We start from the raw sequence: 23324 nt of genomic DNA, 5'->3' as shown, positions 1-23324 counted from the left end.
TCCCAACTGTACATATTAAATCTCTATGTCTATACATGTCTAATTACGTGAATGTCCTGTCATAGCCTCATCACTACCTCGTCGAGGTTAGGCTCAACACTTACGGAGTACATTGGATCGGTTGTACTCATACTATATTCTACACTTCTTGTACAGATTTTGGTATTAGTCCCAACTGTACGTGAGGTGCGCTAGCTTAGATTATCGCATTCGGAGACTTGAGGTAGATCTGCTGACGTCCGCAGACCTTGACCAAAACCCGATCACTGATATTTGGCTTAAAGTATATATATTTTCAACCTTTTCTCCTTTTTGTCTCTAATCTCGCACCTTTCTCCCCCTATTGCCTCTGAATAATTCCTACATATAAAAACACCACAAATAAGCATAAATTAATACATTTCACATCCGAAATCCATGAAACATGAGTAAAATATGAGGCGATATACATATAAATATATATACTTTAAGACAAATATTAGTGATCGGGTTTTAGTCCGAACCTCGAGTTTTGACCAAGCGTGCCCGGAGTTGACATTTGTTGACTTTTTCAATAATGATCTAAATTGAACCTCTTACATTCATGGTTAGTTTATAAGGCTTATTTTGAATCTTTTGGTTAATAATTTGCGTTGGTTTGGAGCCTTGTTCGAAAGGCAACGCCGTAGTTGAACTTTGAATTGGTTGCGGAGGGAGGTAAATGTCGTGGTTAACCTTGACTTGAGGGATTATGACTTGTTTGCCTATTTGCTACATGTTTAATGTGTGGGTATAACGTATATGTGAGGTGACGAGTACATATGCATTGTTGTTGGGGTTAAAGCATGCAAGTAGAACTTGTTTCCTTGCGATTTATTGCCTCTTTAATTATGACATCCATGCTTAGATTAGATTATTACTTATTTGATCGTTCCTTCCGTATTTGTGGACTAATTAGTAATGGTTGAGTATTTTGGAAGTTGAGGTTTGGTATCTTGGTATCATAATTGACATAAAGTACTTCCCTTGCATATTTATCTCCCGAATTTGTATATTCATTCCGACATGGTAAGGGAAAGTGTTAAAGTAGGAAGGCTGATTAATACATGGTGAGGAAGAGAATTAAGGCACGAAAGGTGATGTCATGCTAATCTATATCACCTATTCATTATTACATGGTGAGATCGAGAGTAAAAGCACGAAGGGTGATGCCGTGCCATTTCATTTCTCTTATGACATCATTTCATGGTAAGGATGAGAGTAAAAGCACGAAGGGTGATGTCGTGCCATTTTCATATAGTATGTAATCTGTCCTCCTTGGTTGATGATTTATTTGACTGTCTTGTGCTGTCATTCCTGATGTTGTTATCGTATCTTTTCCCCCTTTCGCATGTCCCCTCCCAACTGTACATATTAAATCTCTATTTTGTTGTTGTTTAGTACATATATCTATGTTTGTACATGTTTAATTATGTGAGTGTCTTGTCATAGCCTCGTCGCTACCTCGTCGAGGTTAGGCTCGACACTTACGGAGTACATTGGGTCAGTTGTACTCATACTACACTCTGCACTTCTTGTACAGATTTTGGTATTAGTCCCAGCTGTACGTGAGGTGCGCTAGCTCGGGTTATCACATTCGGAGACTTGAGGTAGATCTGCTGACGTCCGCAGACCTTGACCAAAACCCGATCACTGATATTTGGCTTTAAGTATATATATTTTTAACTTTTTCTCCTTTTTGTCTCTAATCTCACACCTTTCGCCCCCTGTTGCCTCCGGATGATTCCTACATATAAAAATACCATAAATAAGCATAAATCAATATATTTCACATCCGAAATTCTCGAAACACGAGTAAATTATGAGGCGATATACATATAAATATATATACTTTAAGCCAAATATCAGTGATCGGGTTTTGGTCCGAACCTCGGGTTTTGACCAAGCGGGCCTGGAGTTGATATTTGTTGACTTTTTCAATAATGATCTAAATTGAACCTCTTTCATTCGTGGGTAGTTTCTAAGGCTTATTTTGAATCGTTTGGTTAATAATTTGCTAGATTTGGTTGGTTTGGAGCCTTGTTCGAAAGGCAAGGCCGTAGTTGAACTTTTAATTGGTTGCGGAGCAAGGTAAGTGTCGTGGTTAACCTTGACTTGAGGGATTAGGACTTGTTTGCCTACTTGCTACGTGTTTAATGTGTGGGTACAACGTATATGTGAGGTGACGAGTATTTATGCGTTGTTGTTGGGGTTAAAGCATGCGGGTAGAACTTGTTTCCTTGTGATTTATTGCCTCTTTAATTATGACATCCGTGCTTAGATTAGATTATTACTTATTTGATCGTTCCCTCTGTATTTATGGACTAATTAGTAATGGTTGAGTATTTTGGAAGTTGAGGTTTGGTATCTTTGAATCATAATTGACGTAAAGTACATCCCTTGCATTATTTATCTCCCGAATTTGTATATTCATTACGACATGGTAAGGGAGAGTGTTAAAGCAGGAAGGGTGTCCTTATTTACTGCTTAATACATGGTGAGGGAGAGAATTAAAGCACGAAGGGTGATGTCCTGCCAATCTATATTAGCTATTCACTGTTACATGGTGAGATCAAAAGGAAAAGCACGGAGGGTGATGCCGTGCTATTTCATTTCTCTTATGACATCATTTCATGGTAAGGATGAGAGTAACAACATGAAGGGTGATGTCGTGCCATTTTCATATCGTATGTAATATGTCCTCCTTGGTTGATGATTTATTTGGCTATCTTGTGCTATCATTCCTGTTGTAGTTTTCGTATCTTTTTCCCCCTTTCGCATGTCCCCTCCCAACTGTACATATTAAATCTCTATTTTGTTGATGTTTGGTACATATATCTATGTTTGTACAGGTTTAATTACGTGAGTGTCCTGTCATAGCCTCGCCACTACCTCGTCGAGGTTAGGCTCGACACATACGGAGTACATTGGGTCGGTTGTACTCATACTACACTCTGCACTTCTTGTGTAGATTTTGGTATTGGTCCCAGCTGAACATGAGGTGCGCTAGCTCGGATTATCGCATTCGGAGACTTGAGGTAGATTTGCTGACGTCCGTAGACCTTGAAGTCCCCTTCCTCTTTCCTCTTTTACTGTTTATTTCATTCGAAACAGTTATATTTATTTCAGACTCTATTTGTAGAACTTCTAGTAGTTCGTGTACTCTTGACTCCGGATCTTTGGGAGGAGATGTTATTACATGACTTATGCTAATGTTGTATTAGTTTGAGTACCTTTCTCTCGTTATTTATCATCACTTTGTTTTAAACTGTTAAAATTTGACTAATTAACTATCTCATATCGGCTTGCCTAGCAAGTAGATGTTAGGCGCCATCACAACCCCGAGGTTGGGATTCCGGGTCGTGACAAGTTATTCGCAATTGCGAACCCAATATCGCAATTGCGACATCTGCAACTGAATCAAAGGTTAGAAAGTCGGGATTTCATATCATTTTATCATATTTTAGAACCCTATGCTCGGTAGATGGCGATTTTAAGAGGGGTTTTTCATCTACAAATATTGGATAAGTGATTACTATATTCCATGATTATATCTTAGATTTAACATCAAATTTATGAGAATCAAAGAGTAAAATTTGAGATTTTTATCAAAGTTTTGAAAAATAGAGATTTGAGTTTTGAGAGTCGATTTGGACTCGGATTTTGAAACAAAAGACATATATGGACTCGTGGGGTCATGGATAGTCTGAATCTACCCTTGGGCCCGGGTTTTGACCGGGCGGGCCCAGAGTTAACTTTGTTGACTTTTTTTAGAAAAGTGTAAAGATTAGAGATTTATCTATTGTAATTGGTTTCTCTTGCATTGTTTGATATTATTAAGTTATTTTTTGTTAGATTAGAGCCATGTGAAGGCGGATTTTAGGGAAAAAGTTATTTTCAAGGGTTGAGTTAGCTTAGTTAAGGTAAGTATCTTGTCTAACTTTGTATGTGGGAACTACCCCTTAGAATTTGGGTTGATTGTGCTATTTGTGTTATGAGAAAGACGTGTACATGAGCTGACGAATGTGTACATGGGATATATGTGGTATTTGACCGGTTTAGATTACTTAGACTCTTTTCATGCTTTTAATTGAATTGTCATAACATGTTATATCTTTTATTGTTAATCTACTCTTACATATGTTAATCTACTCTTACATACTTTATTTGACATTGTTAGACCTTGTTATACCTCCTACTTGTTATAATTGCTCTCCTATACTTAGATAGAAGTTGTTACTTTCCGTGTTGCCTTGTTACCTTTTTAATTGTGAATTACTTTTACTTGAAGTTGTGATTTAGTGGAATATCTTCTTGTTGAGAGATTGGGTTGAAGTTGTAAAAGTCGTTATTCACATTGAGTTGAAGTTGTTAATTGTCAAGATCTCTATCCTTGTTGAGAAATTCTTATTCATTTTGTTATTGTTGAGATTCTTGTACACCTTGAGGTTGAGCCATTTGGCTATTTATTATGAAAATATTAGTATTGTTGACCTTTGGCAAGTTGTGGCTAATGGGCATTTATGGTGCGAGTTGTGATTGTATTGTGATATTGATACGCATGCGGTGGTATAAGGCGAGGGGTTGATATGCATGCGGTGAGACAAGGCCGGCTTGATGCGTGTGTTGCTAGTAAGGGAATTACTTGAAGCCACGCGGTGAGATAAGGTGGTCTAAAACGCGTGTAGCTATTTCGGAAAAAATAATTTTTAAAAATTAAACGTAAGACTCACGCGGTGATAAGGAAAGATTGTGATTGAAATTGTGAAATGTGAATACGAGGTGATACCTCGGTTGTTATTCTTGTTGTACATTCCATGTTAAAAAGGTTTGTTGGTTGAACAACTCTTGTTGTTTCTTCATTGTTTTACTTGCAAATTGTCTGTACTTGTCTTCATGTTATTACATCATGTGTTTACTCCTAGTTGCCTTTACTCTTTAAACTCCCGATGTCATTTTACATTATTAAATTGCTTACATATCATTTACTTCCTCGTTATCCAATATTTAGCTTATGATATACTCTGTTTAGATTTTTTTCTCCTAGTAGGTGTCTTGACCTGGCCTCGTTACTACTATACCGAGGCTAGGCTTGATATTTACTGGGTACCTTTGTGGTGTACTCATTCTACGCTTTTACATATTTTTGTGCAGATCCAGGTACATCAGCCTGTGCCGGACACCAGTGATCGATTATCTACTTTCAGAGATTTTAAGGTACACCTGCTGGACGTCCGCAGGTCTCGGAGTTACCTTTTGTTGTTTCCTTATTACTGTTTATTCTTTATTGAGACAATGATGTATATTGAGATCTTAGCACTTTTCTTTATAGCTTATGACTCAATTTTACCGGGTTTGGGAATATATTGTATTGTGGTTCAGTATTGAGATTCTTATGAGACTTGTTCGTTTATATCCTGTTTTAGTTGCTACTTTCTTTCTCATTATCTTGTTTGTTAAGCTTATATAATTTTAGATAATAGGTGTCATCACAACATCCTAAGGTGAAAAATTGTGATCGTGACAATGAACCACAATAATTAACTTGACTCTTCAAATAGTAACTAGTGAACATAGAGAATAAGCAGTTTCACCTCTTATTTTACATCCCGACACACAAAATGGAATAGGGTGAAGATAAATTGAAGCAAGCGTACATATTATTTAATTAACAATAAGTTAATAATCTGTTGCATACAGTGAAGAGATTCTGAGGATTCAGCAAAGAGTGAGAGTTGACAATTAAGCTGGCGGTGGTTCGCTTGAGTGAGAACGCAGAGTGTAAATTAAAAGATGTGAAACCCAATAAACAAATTCGGTAGCTCTATAGACTTAACATTTAAAGTTTTTTATATTGAATCCATTATATTTTTAAGTTACGAGTTCAAATCAATCATTTATCGTAATTATAGTAAAATTTTATATATAAATTTTTACTTCTAGTCGAAAGTCTAAATTTAAATGAACTGATATTCCTAAGCTACACCCGCCCCTATTTGGCTCCACAAGTTTGTTTTGGTTCAGTAGCCCAACTTGCAATTAGTCATACTGTCAAAAACCAGATTCCAATCATACAATGCTATCCCAAGTCGAACAACGTACTTTTCAAGAAAGTTTATTCTTAAAAAATTAACTTTTTAATGTGAATGATGATTCAGTAACCAAGACGGAAATATTCATTCTTTCTAATCCTATTTTACTAATACTTATACGTCATACTTCTTTACAATTTTAAATTTAAGAAAATGACCTTTTTAGAGTAAAAGACAGATCTCTTGTGTGTAAAAGTAAATCTCTCGTGTATAAAAAAAAGATAGAATCATAAAATTAAAAACAAGTTTATAAATAGTCAAAAAACCAATTGACCCTTTCAGGGATAAAAATGCAAGAAACAATTCATATAGTAGTTGAAATTTAAAATAATATTTGCCAAAGATTCATTTGTCTTATTTAACTTAAAGAAGAGCATTCGTCACAAACTGAGTTAAACTTCTTGTTTTTCATTTCTTAAATCATAGATAATTTCCATGAATTTTAAAGTTTTTTTTTTTTTTTTTGGCAACATTTGAATATCTTTTAATGTTTATATACTTAAAAACAATATGGTGCATATATGGCTCTATATTTATATAGTGTACAATATAGTTATACAGCTAAAGTACAAAAATAAGTGAATAAATGTTAAAATATTCAGGATTCTTAGAATTCTATAAATATATTAATTCATTCATGTTCACTAATTGTGATTAAAAATACATACTCGATAAACATCAAATAAAAATAATAATATCACAGACAAACGCTTTCCTGTGCTTCCAGATAGAGGAAGAGCCAAATTGAAGGAAGGAGTTTTTAATTGAATTCCTTTGTGAACAAATTATACAGTGTAAATAGAGTTAATTTTTTTTGGGTTATATATATGAATCCTTTTAGCATAATGAAAAGTTCTACTATGAGATTCAAAAATTCTTATATGTCATAAGTTCAAATCAAGTGTGACATTTTCAAATTTCTTTATTAAAATTCTGGCTCCGGCAGACTGTCACCTTCTAGATATGCTGAGCTATTATGTAGGTATAGGGGTGGCAAACGGGTGGGTCAGGTCGGGTCGGATATGGGATGGATTGAAAATATGTTCAAACGGATAAATAATCTAACCTGACCCATATTTAATACAGATAAAAAAAAGGGTTACCCGGCTGATAATATGGATATCCATATATCCATAACTTCTTGAATATGATCATTTTTTGAAGAATTCCTAGTGTTTCAAACTTAATTAATCTCCAATTTGAGACTTTACAAATGTAAAAGTTAAACCTATTAGTTATTCATTTTTTAAGCGGATAATATGGTTCTTATCTATATTTGACCCGTTTTTAAAATTTTTATTATTGAACCTAAATTTTAATGGATAATATAGATAAATAACTGTCTTTTTTTTAATCCATTTTGCCACCACTGTGTAGGTACTAATTTGATGCATGCAACAGTGAAAATAACTTAAGTGACCATACGATTGGAGTGGATGCCATAAATTAGATGGCATTGACTTGGACGTTAAAATATTGCAATGTGAAATAAAACATAAGACATGGAAAGGTATACAATCATGACTTATACTTTGCTAACACAATCACAGCTCACTTTCCAGATGGAGACAAACTCTAGTATGTATGTACATAAATAAAAGTCAAGGGGGAGGAACAAGGAGATGAGCTATATCAAACATGTCTTTTCATGGTTTTATAGCTTCCAACTGTAACATTTTCCTTGAAATCTACGATCCCAATATATTTAAAATCAACTTTCTTTCCGAAAACAACGTACAACAAATTAAATGCCAGAAATTTTGTCGCACAAATGACCAACTTTCTTTCTTCTTTTAATTTATTATATGTCATTATGTGGAAATTTTTGTGACGATCCTCATCCTATTGATGAATGACAGAGAGTTTGGTTTTTGCATCCGAAGTAGTATTCCCTTTGTTTTACTCTACGTGACATATTTAATATTTTTACTATTTAAAAGTTAAAGAAACTTTTCTTTTACTATATTTTTTATTTACACTTTTTAAGTACTTTGAATTATTAACTGTTGTGATTGATAATATTCTTTTTCGTAGTTTTTATATATATAAATTTTATTTCAAAATTTTAAAATTCTATTCACTTTTAAAATTAGTCAGGTTAATCCTCGTACTCAGAACTACGTTACAGAAAGTGAAACAGACGAAGTAATAGATTCATATGTGATGTTGCTTTGGATTACTCTACTTATAGAACTGATGGTTCTTTTGAAGCTGAGTTGATCTCGTAGATGGTTACTCAACTTTTATATTATTGTACCAAAATTACAAATATTATTTAAATTTCTAAGATACTTAAGCAAAGTTGAGTAATTTTTTTGTGATAAAAAATAATTTCATAATTCTGTGATACTTAGATAAAATTGAGTAGCTTTATGTTACACGAAATAGTTTAGTGACTTTAATTGAAACAAAAGTGAAATCTATAAATTAAACCCTTGGAACTTCATATAGTTTTTCTTTGTTTCAACTGAATTGACAAATATGGTGAAATACTATAAACAAACGAATTTTATTAACAATTCGATCTACTCCCCTTTCTAGGTTTTACAACATCGATCTCATTTTACGTGAATGTGTTTAATTTGATACGAAATTTAAGGGGAAAAAATTTGAATATCATAATTTTAAACATGTCATATATTTTTGAGATAGACTAAAATAAAATATGTACCATATAAAATAAGACAGACGGAGTAAATACCATTGAATTGAAGGTTATTAGATATGAACCATGCATAGATGATGACGATAGAAGTCAACATATTAGAAACTTGATACTCTGGGAGTTTATTTCATACTTCCCTTTCTAGGTTTTACAACATATTAGGAAAACTTGGGAAAATGACATTGTATAGTCGCTTTCAAAATAATAGCCATGAAAAATATATATTTTTTGTATATATATATATATATATATACAATTTTGTATATTATATAAAAAATTATATAAATTTTATATATTTTTTCGACTACCAAATATATATATATATATATATATATATACATTTTGTATATTATATAAAAAATTATATAAATTATATATATTTTTCGACTACCAAATATAAATAATTTCTGGCGTGGCTAAAAGAGAAAACAAATCCACCCATTTAAGCCTCAAATATGTCAAGTGCCATGCGATTCTCAAAATTATTCTCAACCCCATGTGCCACAACTTGAATTCGAGCGTTAAAAATTTGAAAAATCAAAACTTATCTCATATTTTAGGGAGTATTTTTGAAATTTTAGTCAAGTGCATACAATAAGTTACATATCTCTAATATATTTGTACCACAATGTATTTCTTTTTTTTTTCCTTCCCGAATTATTCAGTGTTTCAAAATCCACTAACTTAATCAATCAAAATTCATGTTGTCAACTAGCTCTATTCTATAAGCAATCCCTAGACCCTAGTATGTTCAGTGAGCCTACTCATTACAAACTTGTGGATATTTATTCAACTCGAAAAAGATAGTGTTTCAAAATGAAGATTAATAATAAGTTACAACTATGGTATTATAAGAGAATATTTTGACTCTCTTCGGGTAAAGCAGCTCGTCTTTTACATAAATTCTGCAAGATAGATGCTCCCTTCTGTCTCATAATTAGGGATGTTCATAAAAACCCGAAAAATCGAATCAAATCGAAAATCAAACCAAATCGATCAAAAAACCGGATACCTTTTAGGTTTGGTTTGGTTTTGATTTTAATAAAAAAATAACCGGAAAAAGCAGAACCAAATCGACTATAGAAGTAGTTATTTAAATTTGTTATTTTACATATATATATATATATATATATATATATATATATATATATATATATATATATATATATATATGTGTGTGTGTGTGTGTGTGTGTGTGTGTGTGTGTGTGTGTGTGTGTGTGTGTGTGTGTGTGTGTGTGTGTGATTTTTAATTGAGCACTCAGATTATTCATCACTATTTGATTCAATTATCATCAATATATCTTGGTAAATGATAGGTTTCTCAAAGAGTAATTGGGTTGATAGTGTTACGTTGAAAATATAGTCGTCAGAATATATGTTTGGTAGTGTATGTTTCATATTTAAGGGAAAAAACCAATAAAAAATCGAAAAACCGACAAAAATCGAATCGATAAAAAACTGATTTAATTGCTTTGGTTTGGATCCAATATTTGAACAACCAACTTACTTGGTTTGATTTCTTTTTAGGGAAAAACCAATTCAAACTGAACTATGAACACCCCTACTCATAATGTTAGAAATTTGGACAAGTTATACATTTGACCGGTTTGTCAAAAATAATTATCTCCGCTAGCCATATATAAAAAAAATACGTATGTTATATGTATATTATATTTTAATATACAAACAATATATATTTTGCCAGCTAATATTGTTTGGAATGGCTATATTTGCGAATTCATCAATTGCAGGCCTTTCCCTATTTGGTCTTTCGATTAGTTTGGATCAAACAATGTAGAATTCGAATGAGGTTCAGGTCAGGATAAGGCCCAATGGATTTGATAGGGAGAGACCCATTAAAGGTAAAGAAGTCTAGCAAGCCTCGAGGAATTTTAAAGGGATCTATACACAAATAGCCGGCTATATTAATTGTTTACGTTTTCTAGCTATACACATAGATTATACACATGTAATACATAAATTATGCATATATTATACATTCATCGGCTATTTTTAGTTTAAATGGTAGAGTGGACGACTATTTGGGTTAATTCTTCAATTTTAAATTCATTTTTTAAATAACCGTGGTGCATGTCCAGTGTGAGCTCACTTATACCAATTTTAAAGGATATATGTTATTTCCCAACTAGTATAGATACCGAGTAATTACCAATGGATTAAATAAATTATAAAAATTACCTAGCGTTTTTGTCTATTCTTGGTTTTGGACCATTGGAATTGCTTTTATCTTTCGAGTTTCATAGACAGAAAATCAGTCGTACAGATAAAAGCAGTAGCTACACTATCACTTAACCATGATTAAATTTTCGTAGTAATAGTGAGCCTCCTCTACCAGAACGATCTTCATTAAGAGGGTCAACTGGTGACGACGAACCATACAGACAGAGATAAAAGAGATCAAACAATAATTAATATATTTTCACACTTTACTTGATAACTTAACTATAGTAAAATTCATGTGGTTTGAACTTTTGAAGTAAATATGAGTGTGAATTAGTTATCTATATTTGCAACAATATTAGTTTGTCTTTTATGTTCATTAGTATTTTAAAAGACAGAAATGACTATCCAACGTTGTACCTAGGATGAGGGGACATGTTGTAAATAAGCCTCAAGAATTTTTAAATTTTACTAATTCGTAAATTTACAAAAATAGTACTCCACAAAATAGAAATTATTATAAACATACATTAAAATATATGATTACGCAGCTCATTACTTTAGACTTCTACTAGTAAAACTACAAATATTCTTGATTCTTACATCATGTCGATTTATACTATACCATTGGATGGAAAGGTTATAATAAGAAAAAATGCTACCAACTGATTTTTCTCACAACGCGACCAAGCTTTGCATTTATCAATGTGACCTTCAGTTCAAACGTCACCAAAAATTTAAGTTTTTCTATCACATTTATATGATTTCAGAGAAATACTAATTGAAAATCTTTAATTCTTAGCGACATTTGAACTGAAAATAATATTGGTAAATTCAAACCAAGATCGTATTTGGAGAAATCATTTGGTAGCATTTTGTGCTTATTCTAACTTCTCCCCCAATGTTTCTTGATATTATCATATTAATATATTTAAATCACACATTTCCAGTATTAAAACTTAAATTCTTAGCAACATTGAACTGAAACTCATACTATACTTTTCTTAACTATCCAATCTTGAAAACCAGCTGATTCGACTAATCTGGATTCGCACCTGGTAAGTCCATTACGCCAACGACCTGGCTTTCTCCCTAAGTAAATATTTCTGAATCTTCCCAGTTGCTGTCTTTGGAAGCTCATCTTCAATTACCACAGTTCTTGGCACCATATAAAGTGGCAAATTCTCTTTACAAAAATCTCTTAGTTCCTTCTCTGTCATCTTTTCTGCATCAGTTTTCAAACTAATAAAAGCACAAGGTGTTTCACCCCAATAATTGTCTGGTCTTGCTACTACTGCAGCTTCATTTACTGCTGAATGTTTATACAAAATTGACTCCACTTCTACACTGCTTATATTTTCCCCACCACAAATTATCACATCTTTTAATCTGTCTTTTACTTCTAAGTAACCATCTGAGTGCATTACTCCAACATCTCCTGTGTAAAACCATCCATCATTTTTCATGCATTTTGATGTTCCTTCAGGGTCTTTAAGGTACCCAAGCATTACACTTCCTGTTGTAGATGATTATCATCAGGAAAATAAATTAGAAGTAGAAGCGTATCTGATTTGAGAGAACGGATTAAATTGGTAATGAACAGTTGATATATTTGATAGAAAAGTACTAATAATCTGTTTTTTTATTAAAAGAACTAAAGTACCCTTAAATTCCTTATAAAAAAATTATAAATTTAAAAATATCTTTGTAAATAAGAGGACCCACGAATATGATGGAGATAATTTAGGTGTTTTTTTTAGGAAAGATACTTAGAGCACATTTGGATATAAGAATTTTTTCTCCTTTTTTCAAAAACATTTCACTTTTTTTCGAAATCAGCGTTTGTTCATAAAATTTCTAATTTTCACTTTGAAAATGTATTTTGAAAATTTTCGAAAATTTGAAAAACTCAAAAAAACTATTTTTCAAAATTTTCACTCAAAGCACTCACAAAACTTCAAAAATAACCAAAAATTATATTCATGTCCAAACACAACTTTAAATTTCAAATACCATTTTCAATGAAAACAATTTCCCCGTATTTTGGAATTTTACAATTTTTATGTCCAAACGCCCATTTAGAGAATTAGAAAAAATATTAAAGATAAAATAGTAAAAGTCTTGATTAAAAGTGAAAGTGTTTATAAGCTCTTTGGATATATACCAAACCTAAATAAGGCAGAAGGTGTTTATAGACCAATTTGACCAACTTATAAGCTTTAACTAAACATTCTTATTAAATTCACTCTTAATTTGGACCAAACAGTTATAATGACAAATAATTCCTTCATCCCAATTCATGTGACATTATTTCTTCCCCTTAAAAATTTTCTTTACCGTTAACAAAGGCGGATCCACATTCTTGCTTACTGTCTTTGAATAATGCTTCATTCCCGGGCGTAAAAGAATGGCCAGCTATGGGTGCTTAATGCACCGCCCCGCCATCGCACCTATTAATTTTCAGCAAAACCAGCGATAGCGAGCCTTGTCCGAGCTCAACTCCCAGACTGCCATCAGAAGGTCATGGCTGACATCATATCCCACAAAGTCTGCCTTTCCAGGTTTTCATGCAGGAATCCAGGCAACTTCCCATTAAGGAATCCAGGCAGGAATCCAGGCAGCTTTTCATCCAGGAATCCATGCACCTTTCCAGGCTGGAATGCACCAAGCTGTTTTAGACAGCCAACCAACCCTTTGTATAGCCATTTTAGTTCTATAAATAGGCTTTGTTTTCATTCTTTGTAAGGCATCAGATATTGAATAAACACAACAGAAAATTGGCACTTGCCTCCCAAATTCGAGTCTCTTTATTTCAAAGCTTTCTTGCTTGTTTCGTGTGATTGCCATCGCTTTAGCACGATTGTGCTAATTATTGTCTAAGGGCTGAAGCTAGGTAGCAGTCAGGCTTACTTTGCTGCCCTCGCCGAACCTTCAGAAAAACGGTTCCGTGACAAGTGGTATCAGAGCCTAGGTTCTTGCATGGCTAAGAACTCACACCGTAACGTTGAAGAAACCCACATTGAAGAGAACCCAGAACCACAAAGAGGCATGGGTCGAAAGCGCGACAAAAGTAGGGCCAGGGATGCATCTCCACCTGAAAGTGAGTTGCTGCCCTATACTGCACCCGAAACTTCTCAAGCTATATCTCTAGACGAGAGAGTTGGTATGATAGAGAAGGGTCTAGAGGCCGCACATCGTCGTATTTCCGCTGCAGAAATCAATATTTGTTCACTTGAGTCAGTTGCCCTTGATGGACTTCAAGAAGTCAGAGGGAACGTTCAGGAGCAAGATGACGGGCTAAACAACCTTGAACTCAAGCTCACTGAGGCTTTGTCTTCCTTACAGGCAGAAGTTAAAGCTTTAAGACAACGCCTAGAGGAGACAGAAGGAACCACTGGGCGAGGTCCCATCACTGTCCGAGAAGCACGTATCGAGGCTCCCAAACCCAAAGAATTTCGAGGTGAAAGAAGCGCTCAAGACGTGGAAAACTTCTTGTGGCAGCTGGATGCTTATTTCGAACATGTAAGCATTACCAGCGATGCTGCCAAAATCCGAACGGCAGCCATGTATTTATCTGAAACCGCCATACTTTGGTGGCGCAGAAAGAAGGCAGATATGGAGAAAGGGACGTGCTTCATTGATACCTGGAAGCAGTTCAAAGAGGAGCTAAAACGGCAGTTTTATCCTCAAAATGTTGTGCACGAAGCTCGCCGACAGTTGAGAGAGCTTAGGCAAACATCCTCCATCCGTGAGTACGTAAAGGAGTTTACAAAGCTCACCCTTCAGATCCCCAACTTAACAAGTGAGGATCTATTGTTCCATTTCTTGGATGGCTTGCAGAATTGGGCCAAACAAGAATTACAAAGGCGACAGATCGACGACGTCGATGAGGCTATTGTAGTAGCCGAGTCATTAGCAGATTTTCGGACCGGAGCGTCTAAGGGAAACAACAATCGGAGCCAAGCTGCTGCTGCTCCAAAGGCGGACACCAATCGAGGCAAAGGCAGATTCATTCCCAATCGGAGCAATGATAATCGAGGTAACCACAATCACTCTTTTAATTATCGCAAGGACTACGATGATAAGAGGAAAGGAGCACCAAAGGCTGCTCAGCGAGATGTTTGTTATCTTTGCGGTAACCATTCTCATTCTGCTCGAGATTGCCCTACTCTAAACAAGTTAGGAGCAATCGTCGCAGCACACCAGCAGCAAGGACAAACTGCTGCGCCTATTGGTAGGCAACCGGAGGAGCGAAGAGCACCAGCTGATGGTGCAGGACTAGAGAAGAACAAGGCCGTAGGCTTGTTCAATCATATGGCCTTGATAAACCATATGACCATTGCCGCTATTGCTGCCCAACCGCCTCGTATGAGGCCACGTGAATCTTTATTCGTCGATGCCAAGTTGAATGGCAAAGACGTACGCATCATGGTGGATACAGGTGCGACTCATAACTTCGTGATGAAAGAACGAGCTTAGGGAGCTTGGACTTGCTTTCATATCCAGCGACACGATGATGAAGACTGTCAATGCCCTTCCCACTACCGTTCATGGCTTTGCTCCTAACGTACAGATTGCTTTAGGAGACTGGCAGGGATTGACAGACTTCACTGTTGCTCCCATGGATGTCTTTGACATCATTCTAGGATTGGACTTTTGGTACAAGGTCAACGCACTTATTGCACCACGTATCAACCAGCTTCACATAAGCGACCCTGGAGGTTCATGTATTGTGCCCCTTGTTCGGGTACCACAAACCGGAGTGCATCTGTCAGCGATGCAACTTGTGAAAGGCTTCAAGAAAGGAGAACCAACATTTCTTGCAACCTTGACGGGAATCGTTGAGCATTCCCTTGAGGCAGTAGCATTGCCTCCCCGTATTGAGCAAGTCCTTGAAGATAATAAGGACGTGATGCCGGAGGAACTTCCCAAACATTTGCCACCACGGAGGGAAGTTGATCATCAGATCGAGCTGGTTCCAGGGGCAAAGCCACCTGCCATGTCGCCTTATCGCATGGCGCCCCCAGAACTGGAGGAATTGAGGAAGCAACTCAAGGAGTTGCTAGAAGCTGGCCACATACGACCATCCAAAGCACCTTACGGAGCTCCTGTCTTATTTCAGAAGAAGAAGGAGGGTACCATGCGGTTATGTATTGATTACAGGGCCCTTAACAAGGTCACGGTAAAGAATAAGTACCCTATCCCTCTTATTGCTGATTTATTTGATCGTTTGGGGCAGGCAAAGGTGTTCACCAAGATGGATCTGAGGAAAGGTTATTAACAAGTGCGGATTGCTGATGGAGACGAGCCCAAGACAACCTGTGTTACACGATATGGGGCTTTTGAATGGTTGGTAATGCCATTCGGTTTAACAAATGCTCCAGCAACCTTCTGCACTTTGATGAACAAACTATTCCATCCCTTCTTGGATCAGTTCGTTGTCATCTATCTAGATGATATCGTGGTTTACAGCAACGACATGGAGGACCATGCAGAACATCTCCGCAAGGTATTCCAGGTACTAAGGGAAAATGATCTGTGCGTCAAGCGGGAGAAATGCAGCTTTGCACAGCCCGTAGTACAATTCCTTGGGCATACAATCAGCCACGGGGAAATTCGGATGGATAGGGACAAGGTGGAAGCTATCCACGACTGGGAAGCTCCAACAAAGGTGCCGGAACTTCGGTCCTTTCTTGGCTTAGCCAACTATTATTGGAGATTCATCTTTGGTTACTCGGCTATTGCATCTCCCCTCACTGACTTGCTGAAGAAAGACAGAGAGTGGGAATGGAGCGACATATGCCAGAAGGCATTCGAGAAACTCAAGGCAGCAATCACCAAGGAACCCGTATTGGCCCTGCCTGATTTCTCGAAGGTATTTGAAGTCCAGACTGATGCGTCTGACTTTGCTATAGGAGGCGTGCTGATGCAAGATGGCCATCATATAGCTTTTGAGAGTCGAAAGCTGAATGACGCTGAAAGGCGTTACACTGTCCAAGAGAAGGAAATGACTGCTGTAGTTCACTGCTTAAGGACTTGGCGTCATTATTTGCTGGGAGCACATTTTGCTGTCAAGACTGACAACGTTGCAACAAGCTACTTCCAGACACAGAAGAAGCTATCTGCCAAGCAAGCTCGTTGGCAAGATTTCTTGGCAGAATTCGACTACACCTTGGAATACAAGCCAGGAAAAGCTAACGTAGTAGCCGATGCTTTAAGTCGCAAGACAATATTGGCAAACATGGTTAGCTCAGCAAGCAGTGGCATCATCCAGACCATCAAAGAAGGTATGCAACTCGATCCCGTAGCTAAACAACTTTTTGCTTTGGCCAGTCAGGGCAAAACTCAGCGCTTTTGGGAGGAAGATGGTCTCTTGTATACCTCTGGCAAGAGGATTTACGTGCCCAAATGGGCAAATCTCTGGCGTAATCTTCTGAAGGAAGGCCATGACTCTGCCTGGGCAGGTCATCCAGGGCAAAAACGCACAATGGCCCTGATCGAGTCTTCTTATTATTGGCCTCGGATGCGGGACGACATCGAGATATATGTACGCACTTGTCTAGTTTGCCAGCAAGACAAGGTGGAATCCAAGCTTCCAGGGGGATTACTTGAGCCGCTGCCAGTTGCGGCGAAGCCATGGGACAGCATAACCATGGACTTCATCACGTGTTTGCCAAATTCGGAGGGATTCGGCACCATTATGGTGGTTGTCGACAGGTTCACCAAGTATGCAACATTCTCGGCCACCACTGCCGGTTGCAAAGCTAAGGAGGCAGCACGTATATTTTTGAGGGACATCGTGAAATATTGGGGTGTGCCTAAGCACATTGTAAGCGATCGAGACCCTCGTTTCACAGGCGCATTCTGGAGAGAATTGTTCAGCTTGTTGGGAACTCAATTGCACTTCTCAACAAGTTTCCATCCACAGACAGATGGGCAAACGGAAAGGATTAATGCCTTGCTTGAATGCTATCTGAGGCATTATGTCAGCGCCAATCAGAGAGACTGGGCTAAGCTACTGGACATAGCTCAATTCTCTTACAACTTGCAACGCAGCGAGGCGACTGGGAAGAGTCCCTTCGAGCTTGCAACTGGGCAACAGCCCAACACTCCTCAGTCATTGCCCGCCAACGTCGGATTGAAGAATCCGGGGGCTTTTCACATGGCCAAGTTTTGGGAGGAACAAGCCGATCTAGCCAGGTCATATCTTGACAAGGCTGCGCGTAAAATGAAGAAATTTGCAGATCGGAAACGTCGTCCAGTCAATTACCGGATTGGAGACAGGGTCATGGTGAAACTAAATCCACGGCAGTTCAAATCACTGCGAGGCGTACATCATAGTTTGATTTGCCGATATGAGGGTCCGTTCGAAATTGTTGCCAAAGTGGGGATAATATCATATCGACTGGACATGCCGCGTCATCTGAAAATCTATCCAGTCTTCCATGCTAGCCAACTTAAACCATATTTCGAAGACATAGAAGACAAGGATTGGGCGCAGACCAGTCGAAGCCAGATCTTTGCTACTCCGCCAGCAACAGACAAGCAGTTGGAGGCCATCATAGACCATCAGTTGGTCCGTGGAAAAGGATGGGGCAATTCAAGCGCGCAGTTCCTTGTTCATTGGAAAGGAACTTCGTTAGAGGAGGCATCATGGGAGAAGTTTGAAGACTTGTGGCAGTTCAAGGAACAAGTCCACGATTATCTTCAGTTGTGTGGCGCCGGGGTCGTCGCCATTTCAGGTGGGGGAGCGTGCACCGCCCCGCCATCGCACCTATTAATTTTCAGCAAAACCAGCGATAGCGAGCCTTGTCCGAGCTCAACTCCCAGACTGCCATCAGAAGGTCATGGCTGACATCATATCCCACAAAGTCTGCCTTTCCAGGTTTTCATGCAGGAATCCAGGCAACTTCCCATTAAGGAATCCAGGCAGCTTTTCATCCAGGAATCCAGGCACCTTTCCAGGCTGGAATGCACCAAGCTGTTTTAGACAGCCAACCAACCCTTTGTATAGCCATTTTAGTTCTATAAATAGGCTTTGTTTTCATTCTTTGTAAGGCATCAGATATTGAATAAACACAACAGAAAATTGGCACTTGCCTCCCAAATTCGAGTCTCTTTATTTCAAAGCTTTCTTGCTTGTTTCGTGTGATTGCCATCGCTTTAGCACGATTGTGCTAATTATTGTCTAAGGGCTGAAGCTAGGTAGCAGTCAGGCTTATGCCCTCGCCGAACCTTCAGAAAAACGGTTCCGTGACATTAAGCACCTATTAACTTGAAGAATTAACCCAAATACCTTCTCACCCAATAACTTAAACTAAAAATAGTCGATGGAGGTATAATATATGCATAATTTATGTATTGTATGTGTATAATTATGTATAATTAATGTATAATCTATGTATATGGCTAGAATAAGTAAATAATTAATATGGCCGGCTATTTGCGTAAAGATCCGTATTAACTTTCACCATATTTGGCAAATTTGCATAGACAATTATAAAAATATTTAGATAAATATTGAATGAGCACCCACAGTTAAACTCAATTTTTCTCTTCTTTTTTATTTTTTTTCGACGAGCACCCATGACATAAAATCCTGAATCCGTTACTATGAGATGAACTACAATCATATATATTTAAGGTTTGATTTAGACCATAAATTTTAAAAATATTTTTCTTTCTTAAAATCCGTAGCTAATCATATAAATTGAGAAGGAAAAGAATAATATATATGTGCAAGTCCTTAAATTGGAACAATACCTCCTCTCAAGACGATTTCTCCGATTGCTATGCCATTTCTCTCTATGCTAATTCCAGTTTCAAAGTCGACTACATCAACCTCTGTAAATCCTACCATTCTCACACCTTGTCTTGATTTAAGCTGTGCTCTTTCGGACTGTGGCAAATGATTCCATTCTTGTTTCCATGCACATGTAACTGCAGGTCCTCCTGTTTCTGTCAATCCATAACCATGGCTTATTACAAAGCCTAAAGATTCCGTTCTGTCGAGGACGGCGGGCGGCGGTGGCGCTCCGGCGGTGTATATGTGAACAGGAGAATCAAGGGGTTGCTTTTTTGGATAGGTAGATAGCATATTTAGTACTACTGGTGCACCGCACATGTGTGTTACCTGTTGCGACAGACAGAATTAAAGAGAGCACTAGTGATTAATACTCTATCTAATCATATAAAGTTGTCATGTTAACTTTTCACCCACTCTTTAACAAAACATTAATAATCGTCGTTTTGTTGAAAGGATATAATAAATCCCATATAAAATGCAAAATTATTTTATACGTTTAATAGAGTTTTTGATTCCGAATTAGTAGTTTCGAGATTATTTATAATATAATTGTGCTATTATTTTCATACAACACTCAATATGTAATAACAGTTTCGGGATCACTAATTCCAATATAAAACAACAAAATGACAAAGATTTCAATGACAAAGATGTCCTCCTCCAAAAGCTTCTTCTAAAGTCCTTAAAGAACGTCAAGATAATTAAAATTGAAAATAAAGATCCAAATTTATGTAGCGTAAAACCAAACACATGTAAAATATTATATCCAGAATATTCAATTTTTAGTCCATCAAAACTCTATCAATAAAAGCAACCCACTAAATAATTTTGTCATTATTTAATTTAAGTATTATAATTTTGGAATTATAATTGTGGTTTGATCACAAACCAAACAATCTCTAGAAGTTATTTGACTACTTTACCTATATCTCTTCATTGATCTTTACTACATTGACCTTCCAATAAATGCTAACTCTATTAATGATCATTAATAATCATTAATTCTTTATTATTTTCTAAAATGACAGGTATTCTGGAACTATTTTTGGCTAACATGATAGGAAGACGTATTGTATTCTCTTGAACAATTTAAGCTTGTAGATATTTCTCAATACCGGGTAGGAATTTTGAGTTCGGGTCTCACCTCTACCAATAATCAAAATGAATTTTTATATGTGTGATTCATCCATAAGAAAAAAGAACCAGACATTCAGTGAAAAGACATGTTAAAGACATAATTAAGTAAATCGTGTTTTTTCTCGCACAACATAAACTTTTAGATATAATTAAATAACTAAAAGCGTGTTTTTCCTACCACAACATAAACTTTTAGATGAGACAACGTTACCTTATGTTGGTGAATAGCTTCATATATTGAAGAAGCATCATGACCTCGACGAAGACATACATTAGTTCCACCAACAGCAGCCATTCCCCAGCAAAATCCCCAACCATTAGCATGAAAAATTGGCAATGTCCACAAATACACGGGTTGTTTCGGAACACACCAATCAATTAATCCCATAATAGCCATTGTAAATGCACTTCTATGGCTATGAAGTACACCTTTTGGTGCATAAGTTGTACCAGAAGTGTAATTCAGTACTATTGGTTCCCACTCACTATCTGGTGTAATCAATTTGAAACTCAAATCGCCTTCTTTAATCATGTTCTCGTAGCTGTTAAGAAACTTATTATCGAAAAATGAGGAGCTTTTACTGTTCTGATCATCATCTTCAATAAGGACTAGTTTTGGAATTTGTACATTAGGTGGAAACATAGAAAGTGCTTCAACGACTAAAGAAGTTGCTTGAAAATCCACGAATATAAGTTTTGCTTCACTATGTTGAAGCAAAGCAGATAACGTACGTGGATCAAGTCGGAAATTTATGTTGTTGAGGATTGCTCCGGACATTGGTACAGCAAATTGAAGTTCGTACATGGCTGGAATATTAGGAGCTAAGACGGAAACAACGTCGCCTTTTTTAATACCAAGTGATGAAATGGAAGATGCTAATTTTAAGCACCGAGTATAAGTCTCAGACCATGTGTAAGTTATGTCATTGTACACAATTGATGTGCAATTTCCATATACAATAGAAGCTCTTTCCAAGAAATCTAAAGGTGAAAAAGGACATGAATTTGCAAGTCCCTTTGCTTTTTTCTTGGTCGCGCTTCCATTTTCTCGGAAAATTTCTGGACTGACAGGATTCAAGGCTAGTGAAGATCGGATTGAACTTTTTGTTAATTTCTTTACTTCAATACCATTTCTTGATTTAAGAAGTGGAATTTCCAATGGTTTGGAATATATGCCAAAGGAAACCAATTCACAAGCATTAAGACATGGATTTTGTGTTGTGCTTGGCCTTAATATAACCATAATGTGGTGTGTTTTTCTCTCTTTTTTTTTCTTTCTTTCTATGGGTTATATATGAAGTTTCAGCAACGATATATATGGTGCTATATATAGCAGAAGTTGGCCACTTATATATACCCAAAAAAAAAAATGGCCACTTGAGATATAGTAGAACTTGACAAGAAAGATAGAACAAGATTAAATGCTGAACGTACCACCTTTAATTTGTAGTTATTATCCGGTCCAATTATATCTTTGGATTTCTGCACACCCCTGATATTTTATACTTCATCCGTTTCACTTTATGTGAATCTATTTCCTTTTTGGTACGTTCCAAAAAGAATGACTTCTTTCTAAATTTGAAAATAATTTAGCTTAAACTTCCAATTTTACCCTTAATGAGAAGCTTTTATAACTATACAAATACTCTGAACCTCTTTTTGATTTGTTTAGAACCACAAATTCCAAAAATATTTATTTTTTCTTAAATTCGTGCCCAGTCAAAACGGAAGGAGTAGTAATTTTAATCATAAAAATTTTATCTGACACACCTTTATCTATTTTAATTATCTCATTTAGTAAACACTTCACTAATAGAGCCAGTAAGGATTAATTTCGAAAAAGTAATAACTGTTTATTTATTCTAAACGTCAAATATTTTATAATTGTATTTATTTATTACTTAGGGAAAAAATCTAAATTTGCACATATACTGTTCAAAATTATTCAATTTTACCATCATTAGACTTTTGGTGCATTCATACTTTTGCAGTTAAAGAAATTATCTCATTTTGTCCTTATTATTAAGGGAGCTCAAGCGTGACATGGGTACTTGGGTAGGCTTCACGTATCTAAATTCTTAGCGAAACAATATTCTTATTTACCCTTAGATTATTTATTGAAATTTTTAATATTATAACCTATTCAAATTTATCAATCAATATTAAAGGACAAAACGTCAGTCTAATACACAAAGTATCTCGCATTCACGCAAGATTCGGAGAAGAACTGCATCCTAAGAGAAGTGATATAGACAGTGTATCCTAATACAAATATTATTGGCTACTTTCAAATTATTTTAGTGTTTAAATATTATATTATATATATATATATATATATATATATATATATATATATATATCTTAAACTCTTTTATAAAAATCAATCCTAATCAATGTAGAGGTGGATAAGAGTGCTGTATCTA

General features: G+C 36.1%; 1 protein-coding gene across 1 annotated transcript; it reads right to left on the bottom strand.

Moving 5' to 3' along the window:
- Positions 1-11488: 11488 nt before the first annotated feature.
- LOC107825844 (2-methylpropanoate--CoA ligase CCL4) lies at positions 11489-22285 on the bottom strand. Its single transcript, XM_075229804.1, has 3 exons — positions 21113-22285; positions 19722-20091; positions 11489-12474 (listed from the first exon to the last, which is right to left on the bottom strand). The coding sequence occupies exons 1-3, from the start codon at positions 22142-22144 to the stop codon at positions 12026-12028; spliced, it is 1851 nt and encodes a 616-aa protein (XP_075085905.1). The 5' UTR covers positions 22145-22285; the 3' UTR covers positions 11489-12025.
- Positions 22286-23324: the final 1039 nt, after the last annotated feature.

The sequence above is a fragment of the Nicotiana tabacum genome, chromosome 14 (assembly GCF_000715075.1).
Source record: "Nicotiana tabacum cultivar K326 chromosome 14, ASM71507v2, whole genome shotgun sequence".
Classification (NCBI taxonomy): Eukaryota; Viridiplantae; Streptophyta; class Magnoliopsida; order Solanales; family Solanaceae; genus Nicotiana; species Nicotiana tabacum.
The sequence above is the reverse complement of the archived record's forward strand: the minus strand, read 5'-3'. Positions and strand labels throughout refer to the sequence as shown.